Source organism: Anolis carolinensis, chromosome 1 (assembly GCF_035594765.1).
Source record: "Anolis carolinensis isolate JA03-04 chromosome 1, rAnoCar3.1.pri, whole genome shotgun sequence".
Lineage (NCBI taxonomy): Eukaryota > Metazoa > Chordata > Lepidosauria > Squamata > Dactyloidae > Anolis > Anolis carolinensis.
Genome location: NC_085841.1, coordinates 353457584 through 353484276, shown reverse-complemented (window position 1 = coordinate 353484276; position 26693 = coordinate 353457584). Strand labels below are relative to the sequence as shown.

Here is a 26693-nt window from a genome sequence, read left to right as displayed (position 1 = left end):
ATGGTGCAGGCAGTGAAAAAGAACCCTGCTTAGATCTCAAAGTGGTTGATATGTATGTGTATAGCGTAAGCATTCTTATAGAATCTCGGTTGATTACCAGACAAGGCGATCAAGTAAGCCTAAAGTGCTATCAGTCGGCTTGCCCTACAGACCTAAAAATCCCACCAGGAATTATCTAAACCCATAGTTGCCACAATTCGAATAGAACATACTTAAAAACCATGAGACTATACTGTGAATATTTTATTAAAGGCAGTGTTAGAAAACATCAGTGCAGACTTGGTAACTTGCCAAATGTTCTATAGGAGATCTGGCTTAAAATCTGTTCATTTAGAGGCCTTTGTGTACATGCAGAGACATGACTTCCTTACTTTGTGTTTTTCCACCACACTTTAGCCTGTCAAGTGGTTAATGCCCAAAGGCAGCTGACGTTTCACTGAACTATTGCTTTAAAATGAGTAATAAGTACACAAAACTTTCTCCTAAATTATTGACATTGTCAAACAGGTTGTACTCTGCAGTTGAGAACAACCTACAAGCTCTTAATCAAGCTTAAGAGTTTAAACTACATCCCATTTATATTGGCATTTACTGCAGTGCTAGGACAAATCATTACCCTTCTTGTCACTTGTCAGGCAACAAAAATGTCTGGGTCAGGCCAACCTATCAAGTAATGAACCAGGGAGATGGACTAGAAGGCTTTAGAAGAAGGGGAAAATAACATGTGGCATTCTAGGTAGCATTCAACTGTGGTCCCCATCATTCCTGGTCATGCGGAGTCCAAAAGGAGGAGTTGTGACTCTCCAGATGATGTTAGAAGGAACCTCCCTCAGAGGATTTCCTGCTCTTAATGTAGCTCACAAACTTAATTGCCAGTTAATATAATTATAAAACGTGATCCAGATAATCCACTTGCATTCTTTATATGATAAGCTACTTACAGATATGGGAGAGATAAAGAACTTTAAAAAACTACAGTTTGCCCTCCACATTTGCAGGAGTTGGCACACAGTCCCCATAAAAATGGGAAAACCACATAATACTGTAAGATCCCCACCTTTCCCAACATGCCTCCAGATTCTGCTGTTGCAAAAAATCTGAGGCTCCCTCTGCTGCCCTCTGGCATCCTCACATTCTCGGATGATGATGTTGCTGCAAAAGCCTCCTGCAATGTAGTCATTGTCCCTCTCAGACCCCTTTCCTTTCCTCTATCCCTCTTCCAGGCCTCTCCCCACTCCATCTCCACTACCGAGGAAATCACCCTGATTTGAAGCTGGGCACGGGGTTTAAGTCAGGGCTTTCCTGTGGCTGGCATCACTAGTTAGCTGGAGAGATGGAAGAGAAAGCACAGATAGCGAGGTGCAGGTGCCTTGTGGAAGGAGGGCTGCTACTGAATCACAGCTGCCATCTCAGGATTCCTTCTGAAGATGTGAGACAGGCATACCTGCTTCCACCAGCCCCCCATTTGCAGCCCAGGACCACAGGATGAACCCTTGGGGGTAAGGAAGGCCTGTGATGGACCTCCATTTTACCCCCAAGGGCTTTTCCTTTTTACTCCATCTGCCCACTCGTCAGTCTAGGCCTTCTCAATGCCTTCATTTCTCTTCTGTACAGATGGAGAGGCCTTCCTCGGTGGAGAGAAGTGCTGGAAACCATCTGTGCAGCAGCAGAGAAAACTAGTTAGCAAATCAAATCTGCAAAAGTTAAACCCATGACTGGAGGTCTGACTGTTGTAACTTTCCACCAATTTAAGCTCTATGTTTTCAAAGAAGAGTTGAAGGAGTTACCCTTCCCTTACTCCAAGACTTTGTGGGACTTAAATGATGTGGCATAGATCCCTTGTATAGAAAAAAGAGGAATGTTCAACAAAGGGGTCATAAATAATCCAGGTAAGGATGGAGAAGCTTCTTTATGATGTTTAACAAGTAGTTCCTAATTTACACCAAATCATTAGTTAAAATGGCTTTTCAAACTTCACTGAACGCATACCAATGACTTGAAATGTTACCATTACTCATTTGCACTAAACTGCAAGATAGTGCTAGTCACACCATTCAGAAAGGACAGCAGTGCCCCTGTATTCCCAAAGATAAAATGTCTGCAGCCTTTGATTTTTAGAAAGTACTGGCTGTAGAATTCTTAGGCACTGAGATGGATAGAGCAAGTTGTTGACAGAGCATTTGTTGAGGAAAGCAATAGGATTTAATTAGTTCATAAGGGTCCTAGAGCTTTTTAATGTAATGCCAACACTACTGGCCAATTCAACCCATACCATATGCCTATATTATCACATTAAAAATAAAATTATTTGAACTCCTCAGGAATATCAGTTTGAAAACACAACTGAATCAGATACAGTCAGCCCTTCACTTTGGCAGATTTAAGTGTTCTCCCTAGGAATCTCTAGGTCCTACAGTGCGACTCTGTGGTCAGCTTCTGCTAGAAACTGATAATAAGCTCCACCAGAAAGACCTAAAGATTCCTAGGGAGAACACCTCTAGGTCCTCCATTACAATTCCATGGTCTGAAAAACCTATAGATTCTTAGATGTTCTCTCAGGTAAAAACATACACTAAAATTGTTATTTGCAGTTCTTCGCTTTTACGAAGTCTTGTGTGCCTAACCCTAGCAAATGTGGAAGGCTGACTGTATTTCACTTCCTAGTTAAATGAAGAGCACAATCAAGAAGTTAAGGATAAGTAGGTATCAAATCGTCTTCCCATAAGTTGTACAGAACGTCAGTTGAGATGCAAATCAAGAAATGTAATGAAGACTGTGTTTACAAAATAAAAGGCAACTCTTAAGAGTTGGGATCAGTAGTAAGATAGGTAGGGGCAACAAGTACAGGCTGCCAGGGTCTGTAAGAGCATGTGAGTGATAGGAAGGTGGCAAGGCACACCGAAAGCACGCACGTTTAATCCTGGCCATAGATAGAAGAGTTGTGGAAAAGCTCTTCAGTCCTGTAAGGCTATTTCACATGGCAAGAGTGAGTTAGCACCACAAACACTTCAGTACACTCCTAGTTGTTCATCATGAAGCAAACATCATGAATCTTGTGCGCCTCTTGACAGTGTCATGAGTTACATTGCAGCCACAACCCTCCCAGTAAATGGAGTGAAACATCCCTTTTCAGAGGCTTTTGCTGGATTAAAATTAGTAATAGGGTATAAGGAATTAAAAAGAAGAGTGACAAGTATTTGTATTAACAAATGTTGCTGCTAAACATTTTCATCCTTAGGCTTTGTGTGGTAAAAATCCTCTTCTTTTGGGGAACTGTTATATATTGCATAATTCCGGTGGATGGGGTTTTCTTTACGAAGAGGTTATATGTGAAGAGGTGGTTTTTTCTTGCATCAGGGGATACAGAAAGCTGTGCCAAAAAAGACAAAGGAAATGAATGTGAAGGTCATTTGTGCACTATATGGTAGCAACACAGAATTTACCAAAAGGATATGCAACCACCCCAGTCTGAATTGTAGTATATGTGCTTTCAAGTCAACTGCTGGCTTAAAGTAACCTCATGAACTCCACAGTTTTCTTAAGCAAGGAACAATCACAAGGGTGCAATTTGGACAGGGATGGAAATCGTTCAGTCCTCCAGATAATGTTGAACAACTACTCCTACAAGAAAATAGCCAATGTCACTTCAAGGCTCTAATACTTAACCACTATAGCTGTTTAGCCACATGCTTCCATTTTTTAATTCACTGCTATATTCTTGCTGGATAGCAAATAAAACAAAATGTATATAAAAAAGTACAAAACCACATTTTAAAATTCAAGCACAGCACCATAAGGCATGAAAAGCATATTGTCAATAATACAACACACAAATTTAAAGTATCCCCATTATCCAATGGCCTTGTAACTGGAGCCACAGGACTATATCCATCTCTGGACTACTATAAAAAAAGGCTCAGCATTCTCCCACCCCATTTGCCATATTGAGCAGAACGACTGAAGCCAGCATATGCCTCTGGGCTGGGGTGTGCCTAGATGTCCCGTTTCTATTGACACGTAAATCATACAAATTCATGGCTTGAAGAGCAAATCCCAATGTCCTCAGGAATTATGCTTTTTCCACTGGGGGAGAAAACCAAATAGACCTTAAATTTTCAAATGGTTGTAAGGCGAGATGAGCAAAGTGTGGTTTTTGACATATGAACCTCTTTGAGTCTTGTTCAAAAGCTTTGGGGTTTTCTTTTTTCACCAAAACTCAAAGCTGACATTGGGATTATGAATCCTGTCGTCTACATCCAACAGTGTCCTTGCTGCACAATTGAGGCTTACATACACATTGATCCATGCCTAGTATAGCCTCAAGTGCTAAAGGAAGGATCAAAAAGATTTTTTTAATGCAGGGAATTGAGTATTGATTTCTTGGAGAACTCCCCATGACTAGGAAAACAAAACAATAAAAAGAATCATTTCTGATCTATGGCAACCCCTAAACATTAGGGACTTTTCTTGGCATGATTTGTTCACAGGGGGCTTGTCTCTACCTATGACGTGACTAAAATTGTCCAGTGGCTCTCTGTGGCTAGTGCAGATGCAATCCTTGGACTCCATAGTCCCAGGCTTGTGCTCAAACCACACCATACTGGGTATATAAAATGCATAATTATGAAGCTTAATTATAGTGGCAGTACAATCTGGATTTTTCAGGTTACTGGTATTTTTAGCACAGAGTAAATACTGCACCTACTGACGAGTTCCACACGAAATAGAACAAGGCATTCTTTGGACAGTTTATTTATCAAAAATCAGTGCCAAGTGTTGTGCAACTTTCTCAAAATAGGAACTACATAGTTCATGACTGAAAAGGCAAGAGAAAATTTGCCATCTAAAAGAAGCACTGGGGAAGTTCCTCACCAAAATATAGCTGGCTCAGGCGTTTCTGCAGTGCCTTTATTTCTGCATTTGCATTTTCAAGGCAACAAATGTCTCTTCGGTTTACAGTAAGAAGGCACTCTCTTCTTGTCATCTTATGCAAAATCTATTTGAGCCACTCCTTACTTGAAAGACGAGTTTGGCACAATTATCCAATCTGTACTTTATGATTTGACTTCCTGCTATTTCATGACAATATATCTTTCAGGGTTTTTTTTCGTGTCAGGAGCAACCTGAGTTGCTTCTGGAGTGAGAGAATTGGCCGTCTGCAAGAACGTTGCCCAGGGGACGCCTGGATGTTTTGATGTTTTACCATCCTTGTGGGAGGCTTCTCTCATGTCCCCGCATGGAGCTGGAGCTGATAGAGGGAGCTCATCCGCGCTCTCCCCGGGTGGGATTTGAACCTGGCAGCCTTCAGGTCAGCAACCCAACCTTCAAGTCACAAGGCTTTTATCCCCTAGGCCACCGGAGGCCTTTCAGTATCACCCAATCTTTCCTTTCTTCCAAGGTGCGAATTAATCTTCATTTGCTGTCTGGTGGGTTAGTCCACTACAGAGAGGATCTGTCCTACACTACTCTTGGCCATTTGATCAGTTAAATCCTTTAGTCGCGATGAGCAACAGTGCAAGCCATTTGACTCTGGAATGCGGTCCACACCCATCGTATTCAGAATCAAAGCAAGGAGGGTGTGCGATGAAAGACTGTCATGTGGAATGTGCCTGTTTAGGAATCCAACCAGCCATTCTTTCTGTCAGAATAGTCTGTTCCCTCTTCCTTGTGGCCTAAATATCCAACAGATCTTGGAAGCCAAGCAGGGTCAGTTAGTACTTGAACAGGAGACCAACAGCTAATTGAGGGTAATATTTCAGAGGAAGGAACTTGCCAAAAAACTTACTTAGGAAAACATTATGGAATTTATGAGGAAACTATAAGTCAACAGGCGACTGAAAGACACACACTTTTCCACATCCCAATATCCAGTCCCCCCCCCCCATTTGCCATTTTGCTGCCTGTGAACATGCTGAATAGTCATTAGTTCCCCCAAACATACATCTACTTGGACTGGGAATGAAAATGCCGACAAGATACAGGATTGCCAGGTATGTGTCATAGTGCATGGACATATAATCCTGGGTGCTGTCCTCAGTTAAACGTTTTTCATACATGTGTGTGGTTACCTTACTTGATAGCTGAGGAGTCAACAGTGGGCCAGTGCTGAACGGAGGAACTATATCCAATCTATCATGAAACTGTACTAATTCATGTTGCCCCACCTTACCCACAACTACAATGCTACTGTACAATTCAGCATGAAATGCTGCTATGTATATCATCAAATTAAGGTTTTGCTGGACCTAGTCATGGGACAATGTGATTACTGTGGCTTAACTCTTATAAAAAAGAGAACCGCCCCTTCTCTGAATAGAGTGGAAATGCAATAACTTGTTCAATTCCTGGAGAAGCTAAAAGAGGCACTGATCCCCTCTACCCTTCCTGCCGTAGCAACCCCTTTTGGCCTTTCTAAAATGGCACTGGTGGCTAGTGGTGGCCAGGGATAGCTAGCCCCCTGAGGTGGCACTGGCGCTTTCCCTTCTCCGCCACAAATGCCACAAAACTTATTAATGAGTCATATCAAAATCCATAATTTTGGCCCCAAAACCTGCCTTCAACTTCTACATCAAGTCAACATGCGTATAAATGGTATGCTTTACAGCTAGTGCAAAGATGCAGATATAAATCCCACAAACTGACTAGATCTCATAACTGTGGATGCAAATAGGATAATGAGGCTGAGGTTTCAGGCTATCTTCATCTTATGAGATCTAGGGGACTAGACAAATTATGGGGCCCTACGGGCCAATTGCCTCCTCTCAAAGCCTGCAACACCACAGAAGTGAAATATTGTATTTCAGTTTCACGTCTACACACACAGCTTGTAGACACCTTCCCTGGTGCTTTGTTTTAAAGAGCAATCATTTCTGGAAATCAATTGTCTTGGACCTTCTGTGGAAGGGCTATTTTTCTCAGCAAGGGGGTCTATTAAAATGAAAATAGCACCTGCAGCCCGTAGTTGTATTTTGCCCATACCTGGCTTAAAGCTTGGAGAAGGAAAATGTCTACAAGGGAGTGGCAACATACAGCAAGGACCAATCACAAAAGATTGTCACTACTAGCAGAACGTAAAATGTGATTAAACAGACAAAGAAAGGAAAATACTTCCTAGGTTCCTGGTTTTACCTTGGTTTGAATTAGCGATTTGCACATGTTCCCGTTACATTGATCAACACTGGAATCTTCATTTTCTTTAATGCAGGTTTCCTCCAAAATATCATCTTCACCCTCTGGAAGAGCCTAATAGATATGAAACATTGTCATGGATAAATATGATGTATGGTTTGAATGGAATTGTATGAAAGGAGTATGAATGGGGCCTAATTGGGCTAAAGACGCAATTCTAAAATATAGAGGCCTGGAAAACAACTACACTTGGGAACTATAATTAAAAGTGGCTGAACTGCTGACATTGATGACCAGACACAATGATTAGCTGTTGACATTGCTGACCTGATGAACTTTTGGTGAAAAACAATGTGTTTACATTATCAGAGACAATGCCTCTTTAAGTTGAGGAAATGTTTACAACGTTCCTTAGGTTAAGAAGGAAGTCAACACGAGGCTCCTTATGTTTACCAACACCACTTAAGGAGAATCAACATCTGTCCAGGAACTCAGATGGAATGAACTTGTGGCAGTCTGGAAAAACATATATCATTTGTTTTCAACTTTGGAACAACATCAGCAGACTATTCCTATAAAAGACTCAATTTAATAATTCTCAGACAGCCGTGCTGTTCACCTGCCATGCTCTGCTTCTTGGGAAGGAGACAGATGGTGTACCTTTGGGAGTGGCAGATCTGCAATGGAACACAGTCTGGTCACTTGCTTCTTTCTCAGGGAAAGGGAAAGGATGCATTTTGGCAGTATTGGAAAAGTGGCAGATTTGCAGGGAAGCAGACTGCCCTACGCAGATGTTCTTCTCCAAGGAGAAATGGTGATGTATGCATGAGGATGAATGAATGTGTATGTGTAATGTGAATGCTGAATAAAAATGTAATTCCCCTTTGTTACCAATGTAACTGTAGGTTGTTTGTGGGTCCAATGTACAGTAGAGTCTCAATTATCCAACATTCATTTATCTAACATTCTGGATTATCCAACACATTCTGCCTTCCGCTTGGATCCACAACTGTTTCTCTAGGCAGCAAGGACTGAATTTTTGCGGATGTAATTTCCGACAATGTTGTTACTGTAAGTTCATTATATGCAATTCTATCTTTATTTCTAATCAATTTGTTAGTAGCCAATGTTTTCAATACATTGTGATGTTTTGGTGCTAAATTTGTAAATTTAGTAATTACTACATAATGTTACCATGTACTGAACTGCTTTTTTCTGTCAATTTTGTTGTAAAACATGTTTTGGTGCTTAATTTGTAAAATCATAACATAATTTGATGTTTAATAGGCTTTTCCTTAATGCCTCCTTATTATCCAACATTATTGCATATCCAGTGTTCTGCCGGCCTGTTTATGTTGGATGAGACTCTACTGTAGTTACATTGAATCTGTATTCAATGTCGTTCTTTGTGTAAAAGTTCTGATACCCTTCCTCTTACTGGAAAATTGCAATAAAAAGAACTTATGCTTTAAAGTTATTGAAAAGTTATTCATAACAGCATCACATAAAGCACTTCCAAGTAACCCAGGTTTTATTGGCCTGTTATAAGGCTATAGCAGAGACCAAACATTTCCCCCTCTGTTGCCACAGAAGTCTGTGTCCTTTACAAATTAAGAAGAGGAACCGACAGCAGAAAGGTTATCTTCTCCGCTGCAGCAATGCCCCGAAACCCCTTTGCTAATCCCTTTCTTTAAATAAAATGCCTTGGGCCTTTGACTGCTGTACATTCTGTCCTTCTTCTTTCCCAGAATAAAATGGGCAGAGAGAGACTTTGAGTTCCTTAGAGAGACCAAGATAAAAATACAAGAATGGAGGAATCTCTTTTTTCTTCTTCCTTAAGCAGGGAACATCATATCGTTTGTACTGATCACCTCCCTCCCCACTCCTTGATTGGGGAACAGAATGGACACATGTCTGTTAACTTGCAGTGGCATTAATGTTGCATAATGGAAAGTCTCCTTAAAAAAACAGAACCCATAATGCAACACAAGCAATGCAGTTTGCAGGCAGCAAACTATTATGCAAAAAGCTAGCTTTGAACAGTGATTTTCCTTTCATCATTTGAGCAATAAAGTTGCTTAGTGCTTTCTGGTTGTTCAAGAATGCTCCAAAGTCCCTTGGACCAGATCCAAAGAGCCAGTAGAAAGGATTTTTGTAGATGTAAGACTAATTCAGAGAAGCCTTAAATGCCCACTTTGGATCCTGGACTTTTTCCTGTCTCTAAAGGGCCAAACCCCCTAATTGTATGAAGAGTTCCTATAAAAAGCCCACTTAAGTCAGTGGTCACAATATGTCTATACTGCATAAAGTAGCAGAAGATTGCACCTAAATAAGGCAGTTTTTAAAATACAAGGTATTATAAATGAATAATTTGGTAATATATTTGAATCTGTGCATACTAACATACATACGCATAAATATGAACAAAACATTTCCTTAAAAAATCGCCTGTACTAGGAATTTAAAAAATCTATAGGGCTGCAGGACATCCCAATCCAGATGTCGAAGACAATACTGGGTTTCATGCTAACATATAATGATAGAATCATAGAGTTGGAAGAGACCCCAAGGGCCACCCAGTTCACTCCATTCTGCCATGCAAGAAAATACAATCAAAGCACTCCTGACAGATGGCCATTCAGCCTCTGCTTAAAAACCTCCAGAGAAGGACGCGCCACCACAGAATTATATGCAAACTACTCACATGTCCCCTTACCCCAATTTTACATTTGCGTGCCACTCACAAAACCTGTGCAGGGTCAGACTAAAATGCCAGTGCGACATGTCAGCCACTGACCTAGATTCAAAAATAAACTGAAGTAGATTCAGGGGAGATCAGAATAGAGCAACATGTAAATTCTAGTAAAGTTTCAATGAAAATGATAGCACAGACAATAATTCATCATAACAGAATGCTTTCTCTCAAGTATTTGTGGTTGATACACGAGGATCATTTTCAGGTAGTATATGTTGCAGTGCCTTTGACTGAAATATTTTATGGCACAACAGTGACATACAGGTAATGGGTCTGATAGCTACATGTTAACACTGTGCAAATTTTCAAAATCTGGGCATGCTTTTGAGAATCTTTTAAAATGCAACATCTACCAGAATGACAAACATATTTATTTAAATATTATCGTTGTAGGTGTGCGATAAACTTTTTATAGTGCTTCCAACATCCTTTTAAGAAGTCACAACATGTTTTTATATTATCAACTGTGCCACTGAAACCTTAAGGTAAAGGTAAAGGTTTCCCCTGGACATTAAGTCTAGTCGAATCCGACTCTGGGGGTTGGTGCTCATCTCCATTTCTAAGCTGGAGAGCTGGCGTTGTCCATAGGTCATGTGTCTGGCATTATTGCATGGAGCATGACTGCCAGAGCGGTACCTATTGATCTATTCACATTTGCATGTTTTCAAACTGCAAAGTCGGGAGAAGCTGTGGCTAACAGCAGGAGCTCACCTTACTCCCAGATTCAAACCGCCGACATTTTGGTCAGCAAGTTTAGCCCTTCAGTGGTTTAACCTGCTGCACCACCGAAGGCTCCATACCTACATACCTATAATCATACCTATATAAGTTCCTGTGATGTAGGCATATTGCACATTAAAAATGTCACATAGCTATTTCAAAATTTCTATTAGGTACTAGTCTACAGTTAGTATAGAATCATAGAGTTGGAAGAGACCACAAGGACTATTATTCATCCTAGCCTATTCTGCCATGCAGAAACTCCCAATCAAAGCATCCTCGACATTTAGTCATTTGGCCTCTGCTTAAAATCCTCCAGAGAAAGAGACTTCACCACACTCCAAGGAAACATCTTCCACTGCCAAACAGCTCTTACCATCAGGAAGTTTTGTGCTTCTCTGATAAAGGTGCACAAGTGCTGAAAAATCCAAGGTATCTTTGCACACTATTAATGTTATCTTCCAAAAAGATTTTTCCAACACTCTTTTTTCAATAGAATCATAGACTCATAGAGTTGGAAGAGACCACATGGGCCATCTAGTCCAACCCCCTGCCATGCAGGAAAAGCACAAAGCACCCCCGACAGAATAAATTAGTAAAAAAAAAACCTGCATATGGATGACATTTACAATCACATATTTCTCACATCAGTTTTGCAAACGGTAGAAGGTGGCGAGCTCTCCATTATTAGAAGATTTCAAACAAGGGCTCAGTTACTACAGGAAAAGAGATTCCACTTAAACATGAGAAAAAACTTCCTGACAGTAAGAACTGATCAGCAATAGGATATGCTGCCTCAGAAAATCAGTCAAGAGTGCTTGGATTGTGTATTCTTGCATGACAGGATGGGGCCAGACTAGGTGACTGTTGTGGTGCCTTTCAACTCGATGATTTTATAGTATTCTATGGTAACATTTCATGCAAAGTGAAAGTAGGAAACAAAATTTCTGATATCAAGCCAAAATAGGGCAAAGTTTCTTGTCTCATTGGAAAATGCCTGGCACTTCTTTATGGCCCCACAATGCCTCCAAGATGACAGCCGCGATTAAGATGGAAAAATTCCACAAAATTCTAAAAAAAATCTGCCTGATACCTTTTGGTGAACATCTATTCCAAGCACAGCTAAAAGGTTTTCCTGATGACGAGATTCATTCCGACGACATTTTAAACTGGACAGGTTACTGCAAGAGGTGAGGGTCTTCCATACGTCTGCTGAGTCAATGCTTTAAAAGGAAAAAATAATTCAGATTAATCCAAGATTGCCAAACACATACCAAACACATGCCTCACTGTAAACCACTCTTCCACATGAACAATTCGGTTACAAAGAATAGAGACAGTGAACACACCCAATTTGCAAATGACCTTAAGTAATACTTAGGGACTAAAGAGTGCACTTGGATCACTAGCAATACAGTAGAGTCTCACTTATCCAACACTCGCTTATCCAACGTTCTGGATTATCCAACGCATTTTTGTAGTCAATGTTTTCAATATATCGTGATATTTTGGTGCTAAATTCATAAATACAGTAATTACAACATAGCATTACTGCGTATTGAACTACTTTTTCTGCCAAATTTGTTGTCTAACATGATGTTTTGGTGCTTAATTTGTAAAATCATAACCTAATTTGATGTTTAATAGGCTTTTCCTTAATGCCTCCTTATTATCCAACATATTCGCTTATCCAACATTCTGCCGGCCCGTTTATGTTGGATAAGTGAGAGACTACTGTACATCTAAAAAGGCTACTGATTTGGGAAGCGCTTTAAATTTGAACCTTTCTGCACTACAGATAAATAACATTCATAGTGATAATTTTCACAGGGCACTGTAATTCTGTGATAAGATAGTACTTTCACAAAATTACAATTTCCAGCATTTTTGGAAAACCCACAACAAGCTAACACAAAAATCAATTCATATTAGCAAGACAGAAAATCTCTTGTGTCATCTTATGTTTCTTATTTAAAGCAAGAAACTATAGAGTTGGAAGGGACTGCAAGGCCCATCTAGCCCAACCACCGACTATGTAGGAAAACACTATTAAAGCATACCTGGAAAATGTCTATCCAACCTCTTATGCTTAAAGACCCTTGCAATAGAAAATGCATGCCAAACACATGCATTATTAGCATTCTTGGGAGTATATGTAACAATACTGTGGATCCCTGGCCTGAGGACACGTTTTGTGAATTGCGCCATATTTTCTAACTCTACTTTTTGTAATCTCTGACTCCATGTACCTGCAGCTGAAAACAAGGTTGGTATTTTACAGCAAAAGCAGTCTTGTGCTTTTAGAAGTCCTACCTTCCTTTACGGCAGTGACTTTCCATTCATAGCTCTACCAAAATTTGGTAGAATAATGATCTAGTCCATCATACTTTTTGTTAAATAATCACTTATAAAGGAACTATTTTCCAGAAGCTTTCTGATTCTGTCCTAAGGCTGGAATAACCCAAAGTATCCATGAGTATATAAGGTGTTATAAATAATGACTCATATAAATATCGTTGGCAGAGATGTCCCTTTGAATGGAGATTCTTTCTCCACAAAAATGTTATTTAATTACTCATCTATTTAAATTAGATGCATGCAATACACAACTCAAGGTGCTACCAACCCTAAAGACATTACATCTTGGAAGCTAAGCAGGGTCAGCCCTGATTAGCACCTGGATGGGAGGCCACCAAGTAAGCCCTATGGGCTAATTTCAGACAGCCAATGGCAAATCAGCTCTGAGTATTCCTTTTTACCTTCCAATAAGGTAGAAGCAGTGAATACACATATATTTGGGAGTAGAAAATAAATACTCTGTAGTCTGCCATGCTAAAATTCAAAAGTTAGTCTACCTAAACTTTGGTACTACCATCAAATGTGTGCATTGAATCAGACGTATACAGATAAAAGAATTCATTTAGAGCTAAATAGTATTATTATAGCCTAAAGCAAACTAAAGTGCAACCTTTCTGATGCTGCCAGTATTTCCCCAGTTTTGGTTATGCTAGATGGGGCTGATGGAGGTGTTGTCCATCAACATCAGGAACACCATACTTTGACACATCTGGCCTAAATCCAATTGTTAGTCCTGACCAGAATAGATACACCTAATACATTCTTAAAAATACAAACTATTACCAAAGTTGTTGCTCTGTACATTCGGGAGGTTCTGTGTTTTCTGTTTCTGTATAAAGTATTTGTTCCAAACTGCTTATTTTTTCCAAGAACTGTGGTACTGGAATGTCTGGAAAGCTCAGTTTAATGACATCTTCAGTAGTGGAGGCTGCCTAGAGAAAGTAAAGTAATGCATATGCATTGAAGCCAGCAGTGTGATATACAGTGTCAAAACATGCAGTTTGATGATTACAGTGAACAAAGGAAATCATTGTATATTGGATGTCTCCAAGACATGCTTACAATATCTGTACCAGGGAGCTTCTCATTCGTTTAGACAAGCTAACACAATCCCCAGCATTATAGACATCCAGCAAGCCTACAGATTTTCAGACATTGGAAAGATATCCACCACAGTGAATCCAGCCAGTCAAGATTAACTGGGAAGCGTTCATTTCTCTGTGATTTTGCTAGTCCCCTCAAATATTTTTCAGGCAGATTAACATAACAAATGCATGGAAATTCACGATTTCTACTTTATACAACAACTTCCATAACTCCCTATATCAGGTCTTGCTCTCCTTGTACACCTTGATTTCCCTCCTTGGATGTCTCCTCAATATATTTGGAGCCAATGAGAAAGTGGGGCATCAAATCCACAAATGTCAAACCCGTGAGTATAGAGAACAGACTATGTTTACCTAGGTTTGTTGTTTGCCTTTGGGAGAATGCTCATATAGGCCTTCAAATCATTTCTGAGCCATGGCAACCATAAGTGAATTTATTTTTCTTGGCAAGATTTGTACACAGGGGGTTCGCCTCTGCCTCCCTCTGAGGCTGAGAGAATGTAACTTGCCCAAGGTCGCCCAGTGAGTTTCTGTAATCAAATGGGGAGACCAGCCCTAATCTGCAGAATGGCAGTACAATGCTCAAACCACTACACCATATTGGCTCTCATTGTTGGAATTTGTTAAAAATATTTGCGTAATTTCAACAGATTTTTAGCATTTTCTTTCCCCACCTGATCTCACTTTTCTACTTTACCATTTTAATCTCATTGGCAATCACAACCCACAGGATACCATGTATAACAAGTCCCTACATTTGAAAGGAATGCAAGACATGCACAACCAAAATTAGATAGTTGTCACAATCAATACAATTAAAGTGCAACGAAGGCCTATGAGAATTTTAAAAAAATCATTATAAAAACCTAGGAATCTGCTTCTCACATCCTGGACACATATATACATAGGCTGACTGGAATAACAGCAATTTTTATCTGTGCAGCAATTATTCATGTGACTATGAGGCAATCACATGATTTTTTGTCCAATATCATCTAAATTACTGCACTTTGGACAAAAAATGAAACATTTTTACAACTGTGATTTTGCCACAATTAATAAGTGTACGGTAATTCTATTTTTAAAAATGCGTTTACATCGTAGTTGCAAGTTTACAGTCCAAGACAATAAGGAATGGGAGTGAACTGTACAGTTATAGCTTAGGGCCAAGAAATGCAAAACTGTGTAGACAAAAACCTGATTGTACAAAGACAAGGACACTCTTATTTGGAAATAGTAACACAAAGGCAGGGAGATATTTGGAGAATGTATGAATTAAGAGTTTTTTTCCTCAGTTTTGTGAAGAGCAACCAAACCCTCTCTGTCTTCCTAAGCTGAGCCAAGTTATCATACAGCAAAAAAAGAGACAGAAAAGACATGGTAATACCATGGAAACAGCATTCTTAAACAGGAAAAAGTGGTGGGGATTAAGTGAATAGATATCTTATCAAAACATACCATAATATTAGTCGAAGTTTCTTTTCGGTGGTGTCTCGCCATTTGGGAAAAGCACTGTGTCCATGAGGTAGCGGTGCACTTGTGGTTGAGGTCGACCCCATTCATACAAACTTGTTTTTCACTTAACTTTCCCAAAGACTCTGGGCTGTTGCTTATATTGACTTCACTAAATGCTTCAAAGTCACCCCATGAACTGTTGGATTCCACTACGCTGGTGTCATAAGAAGTCTCCGGTGATGTTTCATGCACATCTCCATTGCCATTTTGGTTATTAGGAAAGCTTATCTGAAATTTCTCCACCTCAAAACTTTCATCAAGATTCCCAGCTTGCTTTACGCAATATTCATCAGCTTTATCACTGTTGTGAACGGCGGCAGATGTCTCGGCTGGCAGATCTTGTGAATACGACTGTTCGGAAAGCACCTCACTGCTATGCATTTCCGCTAAGTTCTGGCCCTGCATTCCTGCTACAGCTGCAAGGAAGAATCATTCAGAAAACTGGAACAAAAGAGCCCAACATCCAGCAAAAACTGTTAATATTTCAAAAACATAACTGGGTGCTGCACTGTGTCTTCAACAGCCTACAAAAATTTTGCTAAGGAGTGCAAGGTGTCCTTCAACGCCTCCCGAAATGTCCAAGCAATGCTTCTTTTTCAGTTTTAACTTGATTCCAATCCAGATTCCAGTCTGCAAAAGAAAGGTTATTAAATACAGAGCTCTCTGATAATGCTATGTGTTAAGCTTAGAAAAGATAAGCTATGTGGCGGAGGGAGGCCCGTGCTTAGACAAACACATTCCAATGTGATGCATTGAAAGCTTGCACATTTAAAACCCAAAACTAAAACCCCCTATACAAGTTTTACTTGCAGAGTTCAAAATCTATTCAAAACACCTATCAAAGTTTTGAACTTGGGTTTCTCAGACAGGGTTTCCTGTGATGTGGTAAGCCACTTTTGAAACTCATGGTGTTTCATAACCAGCTTGAAAACAGAAGAAAGGGCAGCAATTAAGTGGGCGCACAAAAGCTTAATTAAGAATTGACTATTTTGTGTTTTTATGTTTATTAATTGCAAAGCGGGTGTTTCCCAAATGGGGATGCATCCCACATTGTAGAATTAATGCAGTTTGACGCCACTTTAATTGCCACTGCTCAATACTATGGAATAGTCATGGGCGCAGTATTTGTATCATTGTTTGGTTCGTGTTTCGGTTTTGTTCTGTCCATTCAGATGGCACAAAACAGGAAGACCCCTCCTGGAACTAAAATAACTCAATACGAAAGGCAGGTGAGAGTGGGTACCGGCTCCAAGCCTGTTTTTTTGGACTGAATGCCGTGCGTGTGGGTCCAAAGCACCTTGTCCTGCAAGGGCCTGCAGCCAAGCGCCGAGTAAGAAGCGCTGCTTACTTGGCACTCGGGTGCAGGCCCTTGTGGGCCCAGGTGCTTTGGGCCTATATGCCTAGGCCTGCCAGGGCCTGTAGTCTAGTGCCGAGTTTAGGAGCACTGCTTACTTGGCGCTCAGGTGCAGGCCCTTGCAGGCCCAGGTGCTTTGGGTTGTGGAGTAAGGCCACAGGCAGCAAACGCGATGGGTCTTCAGCCCCAGCCAGGAAGCCCTTCGACTTCTCAGATTAAAGTGAGGCAAACCCTGTCCAAAAGCACGCACTGGGAAGGGGAGCCGGGAACGGGAGCCTGGGTGGGAAGCCCCCCCCCCCCCCCAATATTGGGTTGAAAGAAAATTGATCTTTCGGCATCGAAAACAAATATCTGCCCTTCCGATTTCAGGAGGCTCAGTAGAAACAAATCGGGGGGCCCACCGAAAGCCGGGACCCTAAACAGATCAAGGTTTACCCCGAATGCACACGACTGCTATGGAATCAAGAAGATCGTCACCCTTCACTGACAAAAATGACCGATGCTTCACCAAACAACAATTCCCAGGATTATGTAGCATTGAGCCATGGTAGATAAAGTGGTGTCAAACTGCCATTACTCATAATTCTACAGTGAAGATGCACCCTGGGTGGTATATTACTTTCCTAAATAACTAAAATTTTGAATATGAGCATGACTGACTCCTTTTTGCTCAATTTAATCACTTCTTGGTTTGCCACAAAATGTAGTTTCATTTGAACTAGAAAACTTAGGTTTGCATTCTCCCTATAAATTAGGATGTAATCTAGTTACCAGGTCAAATGCAATCCATCGTTTTGTCTGATATAACAGCAAATCAATTTTTTCTACAAACAAATAAGTATTTTGGTAGAACGTGAAAAAAATGAAAGGAGTGGACTATGAATGAACAAGTTTCTTCTTGTTTGAATGTTTTGTTTCTTGTTTAATTGTGCGGTCGTACTTTGAAAGGAGTTGTTCTACTCTAGAAACTTGGTTTTTTTTGTGGCTGCCACAAACTATGTTGAATTGGTTGCGATTCTATGAGATATTAATTAAAAATCTATAGCCAAATGTGCTGTAAGATGTTCCGCAAAAACTTTTTTTTGCAGTTTAATAAACTTTTTCCATGTTTTTATGATAGAACCAATTAAGAATTGACATTTATAACCCAGGAACGAAAACTGTATTACATAGTGTAACCCAACACTCAAATCATTGTCTCGCACTGTGGATATAGTCCCCCCTTTTAAGCTTTATTCAATTAAAAGTTTTAAAATACAATTGTATGCATTTTTAAAAATTGCTCTAAGAACTTGGATAGGAAGAATAATACTAAAGCTGGCAGGAGACAGCATAGTTCTTAGAGAGATTTATTATTTGGGTTGTAACTGCAGTTTTGCCGGAAAAAAACCTTCTGCCTTCTGGCATTAAGATATCCATTCATCATTCTGTAGTATTGTAAACCCACAAATCTGGAAGAAATTATTTATCTCCCCAATATATGCAAATAATTGTTCTACTACAGCAAGATTTAGATCTTGACAGTGACAAAGCATCACTTTAGAAACGAATGAGAGGATGTATTGCCAAGAAGCCAGCTTGTTTTAATTCAACTTGTTTTAATTTCTGTGTACAACTTTATTGGATAGTAAAACCTTTGGCCTCTTGCCTTACATTCTGTTAACTTGGGAGCGCTCCTTAAAATGGTAATGTAAAAACAAGCTGTGTATGTGAGTCTACATATTTTAGACATTTTAACAAAATTTGTGCCCAAGACATCCACTTTAAGCACCTGGTGGCACAGTGGATTAAACCCTTGTCCTGGCAAGACTGCTGACTTGATAGTTGGGTTGTTGACCTGAAGGTTGCCAGTTTGAATCCTATGACAGTGTGGATGAGCTCCCTCTGTCAGCTCCAGCTCCCCATGCAGGGACATGAGAAAAGCCTCCCATTACGATGGTAAAATATCAAAACACCCCTGGGCAACGTCCTTGCAGACGGCCAATTCTCTCACAGTTAGCAGTTTCTCAAGTCGCTCCTGACACAAAAAAGTTGGTTCTAATGCTATGAAAGCCTTCTAAACATAAATGGTAACTTCTAATAAAATGAGAAATAGAAAAAAAGAGACCATGCCCTGCAATGAGAAATGTCTACTTTCTGCCCCAAATGAGAATTTTAAATTTCACAAAGTTCAATGCAGCTAATCTTCTACTAGACCCACTCAAGATTTCAGTTGCGTTCCAGTCGTAAATACTTATTCCAGGAAAGAGCCCCTACGACTCCAGCGGAATTTACTTCAAAACAAACATACAAAGGATTACACTTCAGTGTTAGCATTACAACATTCCAGACTGGCGTTTAGAAATGAGTGTGTAATGCAATCCTATTCATGTTTGCTCAGAAATAAGCCCTGCTGTGTTGAAAAGGAATGATTCCCGTGTTAGCATAACACTACAGCCCAACACAATAGGCAATTCTTCCAGCCAAAGAGTATTTCCATAACTTGTCAAATAAAATCTGCCAGGATGGCTCTGAGAAGATCTTACAACACTGAACGCCTACCTTCCCCAGATCTAATACTTGGAAATCAAGTTTGAGGAGTCCATTGCTGATACTCTAAATTATTCCAATTACAAGTTGGCTGTGATGTCTTGATAAAGTACGTGGCATCTAAGGGTAATCTGTAAAGCAGTGGTTCTCAAACCTGGGTTCCCCAAATGTTTTTGGCCTACAACTCCCTGAAATCCGAGCCAGTTTACCAGCTGTAAGGATTTCTGGAAGTTGAAGGCCAAAAACATCAAGAGAACCACAGCTGTAGAGGTTTATAACACGGTCCTGTGTAGGTTTTTAGTGTTAGCCTTGCTTGGGCTTGAAGTTCTGTCTGAATGTATTTTATTTACTTTTATTTATTTTATTTATATCCTGTCTTTCACTTGATATAAGTACTGTCTATGTACATGGACCACTCTGCAGCTACCAAAAGCCAAAATAAAAAGGTGGGGAAATGCAAGTCCCACCTCTTGCATGCTCCTTGGGAGCACCCAAATTGTAGAATTAATGCAGCATGACACCACTTTAACAACTATGTCTCAATGCAATGCAAATTGTAGTTTTACAAGATCTTTAGCCCTCTTTGAAAGAGAGTATGGGTGCCTCACCAAACTATAAACCCCCAGATCCCATAGCACTGTGTCAAGAGTCAGACGCCAGTTAACATAAAAAACAAAGTTTATTCCGAAGATAAGCCAAAAAATAACATAAACACAGGAAATATCCTTGAAACACTTCACTTTACAGTGTTTCGAGAGTAGATTGGACAATAATAACTCAAAAACGAGCCACGCTATTTTCCCATGCTGGCATTCAATAAAAAACTAAATAACGCTTCAATTCAGCTTTGGAAAACAAATAGAGCTAATTGCTGGAAAATAAACAAACTAGAAAAGCAGTAAAGCTGCTTCCACGGTGCAGATAAGCCGAGAGCCTCAAAGGGATGATGAATAGCCGTTGTCAGAAGAATCCAAGGTCAGGTCAGGAGGCAGCAGAAATTCCGAAAGACAAACCAATAGTCAGAAGCCGGGAGTAGCCGTCAGTCAGAGGGCGTAGACAGAAGCCAGGTCAAATTCAATCCAAAGTCCGAAGAGGGTGCAGTCATCCAAAACAGGTCCACGATAAGACACAGCGAGAGCCAAGCTAGATGATATCAGCAGATTCAAATCATAGTCCAAGTTCAGTCTTCATGGAAACACAGAGATCCCAATGGCGCCTCAGCAACACCTTGCCACACGCAAAGTGCAGTGGCCAAACATTCCCATTTTATTCCCCTTCCTCCTGGGTGACCAAACACTCACACCCAAACACCAGGTGTCCCAAATCTACTGAACTCCACACAGCTAGAGCTCGTGGATCTGGAGTACCTAGCAATTCGTCGGAGTCCCAATCATCCTGCCCACACTTAGCCCCATGAACACTTAAAGAACCATCCTCCCTTCTCCAAGCATCCCAATTGGGATCAGCTCCTGCAGAAACCCCAGGTTCAGAAGTATCCATAAGCCCCAAATCCCCAGACATCTCCGGTGGCTGTGCCCGCTTCCCCAGCCACCACCTGTTCCTCAGCATCCATCTCCCCATCTGAATCTTCCTCAGAAGATCCCCCATATAGCTCTCTAAGTCGCTTCCTGCGCAACTCCTCCAGTGAACCCTCATCACGAGGGTTTTTTCTTCCTCTTCGAATTCCATCACCATCAACCATAATCCCCGAAGGCGCAGTCACAACACACTGTGTCATGGCATTTAAAGTAGTGTCAACCTGCATTAATTCTAGAGTGTATACATATATCAAGAAGCAATATATTGGAAACCATATATAGCTACGTAAGGAGCAAGTATGTACTTCAGACTGGGAGTAAAACCAATTACTCAGGAAATTTACTATTTCCATTCTCTACCATCTCTGGCAGAGTGCCAATTATAAATGAAGCCACACACTATTAGAGAGCCATGTTTTGAGAGATCTATTTATATTCATTAATTAAACTTGTGAAAAGACGATGTAAGAGTTATCACATAAATAAAAACAGTTCAATTAAATTAGTGAACCTAGCCTTGCCTTGGTAGTGAAACAATCAGGGATCATACAACACTTTCTGCAGTGCTTCTGATATTGACAATTCAAAACCCACAAGAAGTTACTGTATATTGTAATACATTGTCCTTCGCCTCTTTAGCATCTTCCAGATACATTGGACTGCAATCTCAACAATTTCCAGCCATCACAGCAATTTGGTGTGCTGGTTAAAACTACTGGAAGTTACAAGTTAACACATGAGGGAAAGTATTAAGGGGAAAGAAAACTGTTATATAGCTATGGCTGTCTCTGTCATATGTCAATGAGATTCCTTCCCCGTACAGAAGAGCAGATAATGCCATCAGCAGATACTGTCATCTGGTTTCAAATAAACTCTGAATAATTGATAATGAAATCTGTGGGATAATCTGATACGATTATCAGCCCCCACAAACTGTCGCAAGTAGCGCAGCTCCCTGTCACTGATAGAATGAGACACAAAGGAAATGTGATGCTGCTCAACTGAAATGATTAATGCAATTCAAGTTCTTGAGTCATCTCAAAAAGTGTTCAGACAAGTAATGGGAGGGACAAACTTTGCATGCAAACTTTAATCTGCCTGTTAAAAGAATCTAAAACACAGCTGGACCAAAATTTCCAAGCAATAGTTTTCTACCACACTTTCATCTACAAAGGCTTGGCTCCATGTAAGCCACCCCGAGTCCCTTCGGAGAGATGGGACGGGGTATAAAATTATTATTATTATTATTATTATTATTATTATTATTATTATTATTGTTATTATTATTATTATTATTAAAGGGAAAACCATATTTGGAAGGGGGTGACCATGATTTCTCCCCAATGATCATGATCTGTGATATCAAGAAGGTTATTATACTTATAATATTGACAATAATATTATAATGTAATACAATATTATACTAATAATAATATAATATAATAATATTATATATTAAATGTAATATTACTAATAATATTACCATATAATGATTTAGTACAATATAGTAATTTAATGCTTATATTGTGCAATGCTAATAATATATTGTATGTATATTTGATTTGTAAGCCGTTCTGAGTCCCCTCCGGGGTGAGAAGAGCGGGGTGAGAATTATTGTTGCTATATTTCAGCTTTTATCTCTCAACTGAGATATAAATGTTGCTCATACAGCCCTCACCGCTTCCAATAGCAGCAAGAACTTTTAAAAGAAAAGGAAGTGGTGGTGATGGGCTCTACGTTGCTGTTGCAAAATTTCCCAGTACCTCAATATTTGTCAACATCAGCCACTCCTATTTAGGACCCATGATGGAGAGGGTGATGTTTTCACTCAGCTAAACAGTATACTTCTTCCACTAATAAAGCCACTGAGAAAGACTTTTACAAAGTCTTCTTTGTGGCCCTTTTTCTTCTCATTCGCTGTCTAGTTAGAAGGTCTTTAGCAGCACTGAAATTAAGAGTACGGTGAAGAAAGCATTGAGAGAGTGATGAATAAAACTTGAGTCAGTAATGAATGGGATTCTTCTCTGATCCCTACTGCAGCTGTGGAGACCTGCCTACAACAGGCAAGGTAAACAGTAGTTAACTGCAAAATCACTTACAAAGCATGTGTGAAGAGCAGGACGGAGAAGTTGATCTCATAAGGTACCCCCCGCATGTTAAAAAAAGCATAGCTGTATAAATGTGGCCACATAAATGGAATCCATAAGAAAAAGGCAGTTGAAAGAAAAAATAATTCTTGGATGCAATTTGGAAGAAACTTGCAAGTGGTCTCTAGAAGTTTTTATGAACTTACTGAAGAACTATTTGACTTGAGGTTTTTTCTTTTTAATTTCACGTGTGTATACAGTTAATTTTGACCAAAGGCTTTGCTGAAAAGCATTGAAGAGCTTTTCTTTTTTGTGGTCTAGGAATTCACCCCTATTGTTTCCACATTATTTGTTTCTTGTACACAATTTTCTACTGAAGTAATAATGCCCCAAAATCCATTCGCTATGATAACTGATTTTAAGTAACCAATAAGGGAAATAACTCTTTGCAAAATCCTGAAAGCTTTAAAAGGACTACAATGAGCAAGATATTGTGTAATCCAATATAAGGTGCAATCATGTGGCCATATAGAATTTAGGACTACAGGAACACTATGTCCATCCAGACGCTTAGGAATTTGAAATATTATTTCTAGCTCTGTGTGCATATTCCTGTCTATTGCATTTAACTGAGGGAGGCAACATATTCTATTGAGGCAACCTCTATTCAACCATTTGAAAGTCTTTCCAGCCTTTATGTTATTATCCATATCGACTGAGATACTATTTTGATTTAATAATCTACCATTCACATTGGAGATTCTAGCAATACTGAACTAAACTAGAACATGCTTAATCGAGGTAAAAGGAATGGCACAAAAATAATAGTATAGTACAATTATGTCGCAAGATGTGAGTTACTGGTGTTATCCTTTAAAAATATGTTTTTAAAAAACAAATCTCTCTTATGCAAGATTGCATCTTTTAAAAACTGCTGTCTTTAAAGAAATGCTTCTCGCTTCCAATCTCACTTGGCTTCACACAATTTCTTTCACTAACAGGCAATCCAGGGAGGACAGACACAGTCAGAATTAGCTGTAAGATGCTACCTTCACTATATTGTGAGGATGTGTTTGAGTACCTTTCAATGTAATTAGTGCTTGAATTTCTGAACAAAAGAGTGAGTTGGATAGGTGCTATTTTTGAGGGAAAAAAACATATGAGTGATGTTGAAAAGAATACAGAATTGGTTTGATGGATTAATGAGTGATAGGGTTTTAACCTGTGGGTTAAAATAGGAAATGTGAAATCTGTAAGAACCAAGGCCCTTTCTACACAGCTGTATAAAATCCAGATTATCTGCTTTGAACTGGATTAAACGGCAGTGTAGATTAAGATACTCCAGTTCAAAGAAGATAATGTGGATTATCTGCCTTGATATTCTGGATTATACGGCAGTGGATAAGAGGCCCAAGAAAGAAGGCCCTCTGTTCGAGATTGCCCACATCTATAAGGTCACTAAGGTGGCAACTTTTTCTTTTTTTGATATAAACATGTGCTACACATTTCTACAAAACCTTTAGAAATGGGAGTAATACAGTACTTTGATACACATGTACTCCTCTTTCCTCCAAATAAAGGGCCTTTCCACACAGTCATATAACCTAGAATATCAAGGTAGAAAATCCCACAATATCTGCTTTGAACTGGGTTATCTGGGGGCCCTTCCACAAAGCCATATATTCCAGTTCAATGCAGATAATGTGGGATTCTATTCAGCTGGATGGAAGGCGCTACCTTCACTGATATATTACTTCCTAACACTATTTCCCTTCCTATTTATCTGGTCCTGCATTATCCCGTCCAACTCTCTGACACTTGTCCATGCACTTTAATAAAAGGCCTTGAACTCTTATATTTTTATATGCCCAACCCCTTTTATCCATAGTCGTTGATGTTTATATTATTTACCTCATTCTGCTTGTGATTCCTTTTTTTTTTCCATTATTTGAAATGTACAATGCTTTTGACACGAAATAAATAAAACCTCATTCTGCTTGGTCATTATATATTTTATTGTATGTTACGTTTTGATCGATTATTTTATTTGATTGTTGTATCATTGTTTTTAGTTATTGATATATGTTTTAAATTGTCATACCTTGTTCCTGTTTTGGGCTTGGCCCCATGTTAGCCTCCCTGAGTCCCTTTGGGGAGATGGTGGCGGGATAGAAGAATAAAGTATTATTATTATTATTATTATTATTATTATTATTATTATTATTATTATTATTATTATTGTATGGCACAGCAAACAAGATAGATATGCTGTATTTGTCTCACAAAATCACAAGTCGCACACTTCCCAAGTGTCTAGGACTGTGTGATGTATTTTTGGATGATGCGCGCTGATCCCAGTTGGGTGGCCTTTTGCAGTTGGCAGATCGTGATTTTGTCAATGCCTATTGTTTCCAAATGCCGGCTGAGATCTTTTGGCACGGCACCCAATGTGCCGATCACCACCGGAACCACCTGTACTGGTTTCTGCCAGAGTCTTTGCAATTCAATCTTGAGGTCCTGATAGCGGCTGAGTTTTTCCTGTTGTTTTTTGTCAATGCGACTGTCACTTGGGTGGCAACATCAATGATTCAAACCTTTTTCTTTTCCACAACTGTGATGTCTGGTGTGTTGTGTTCCAGAGCTTTGTCAATCTGGATTCGGAAGTCCCACATTATTATTATTATTATTAAAGTGTTAACAAGGTGTTGTCAAAGGCTTTTGTGGCCGGAATCACTGGGTTGCTGTGAGTTTTCCGGGCTGTATGGTCATGTTCCAGAAAAATTCTCTCCTGACGTATTGCTGTCATCCATGTAGGGCATCCTCTGAGATTGTGAGGTCTGTTGGAAACTAGGTAAGTGTGGTTGATATATCTGTGGAAAGTCCAGGGTGGGAGAAAGAACTCTTGTCTGCCTGAGGGAAGTGTGAATGTTGCAACTGACCAGCTTGATGAGCACTGAATAGCCTCGCAGCTTCAAAGTCTGGCTGTTTCCTGCCTGGGGGAATCTTTTGTTGGGAGGTGTTAACGGGTCCTGATTGTTCCTTGTCTGGAATGAGCAAACTTGGGCCTTCCAGGTATTTTGGACTTCAACTCCCACAATTCCTAACAGCCCCCAGGCCCTTTCCTTTTCCCCCTCAGCCGCTTAAGCGGCTGAGGGGGAAAAGGAAGGGGCCTGAGGACTGTTAGGAATTGTGGGAGTTGAAGTCCAAAACATCTGGAGGGCCTAAGTTTGCCAATGCCTGATCTAAACACTATGGATGGTACCACACATTCCCAGAAAGGCTATTATTGCCTTGGAGTTATTTATATAATCCAACCTAGCCGTCAGACCTTCCTATTCTCCTCTCAGCCTTCCTTTCATGGCATCCACCAGCACCCTCTTCGGAGGAACCAAAAACAAGGGACCCCAGCCAAGGGAGGGCAATAATAAAGGGGACGCTTACCTGCTCCTCCTCGCGCACCTTCCTCCTCAGAGAGTGAGTGACACTGGAATGGAGCAGCTGAGAAGGGGGCGGGGCCACCAGCAGGTGCCGGCCTGCAGCAGCCCGATTGGCTGGATCCGCCGGACGGGGGCGGAGCTCGAACGTTGGGGAAGGAGAGTGGGA

At 40.1% G+C, this 26693-nt stretch overlaps 1 protein-coding gene across 1 annotated transcript; it reads right to left on the bottom strand.

Annotated features, from left to right (window-relative positions):
- Positions 1-228: 228 nt before the first annotated feature.
- clba1 (clathrin binding box of aftiphilin containing 1) lies at positions 229-26693 on the bottom strand. The gene is made up of 6 exons (XM_003214291.4): positions 26532-26693; positions 15526-16212; positions 13745-13893; positions 11697-11826; positions 7129-7242; positions 229-3370 (listed from the first exon to the last, which is right to left on the bottom strand). Exons 2-6 carry the CDS (start codon positions 15985-15987, stop codon positions 3203-3205), a joined length of 1023 nt encoding a protein of 340 aa, XP_003214339.1. The 5' UTR covers positions 15988-16212; positions 26532-26693; the 3' UTR covers positions 229-3202.

Excerpts from the sequence above, each read along its gene's own strand:
- clba1 (XM_003214291.4), bottom strand. The coding sequence starts at position 15,987 with ATGCAGGGCCAGAACTTAGCGGAAATGCATAGCAGTGAGGTGCTTTCC. Across the intron at positions 11,827-13,744 it reads TGTACAGAGCAACAACTTTG|CATTGACTCAGCAGACGTAT; the intron begins GTAATAGTTTGT and ends TTCCTTTTAAAG. Across the intron at positions 7,243-11,696 it reads GAATAGATGTTCACCAAAAG|GCTCTTCCAGAGGGTGAAGA; the intron begins GTATCAGGCAGA and ends CATATCTATTAG.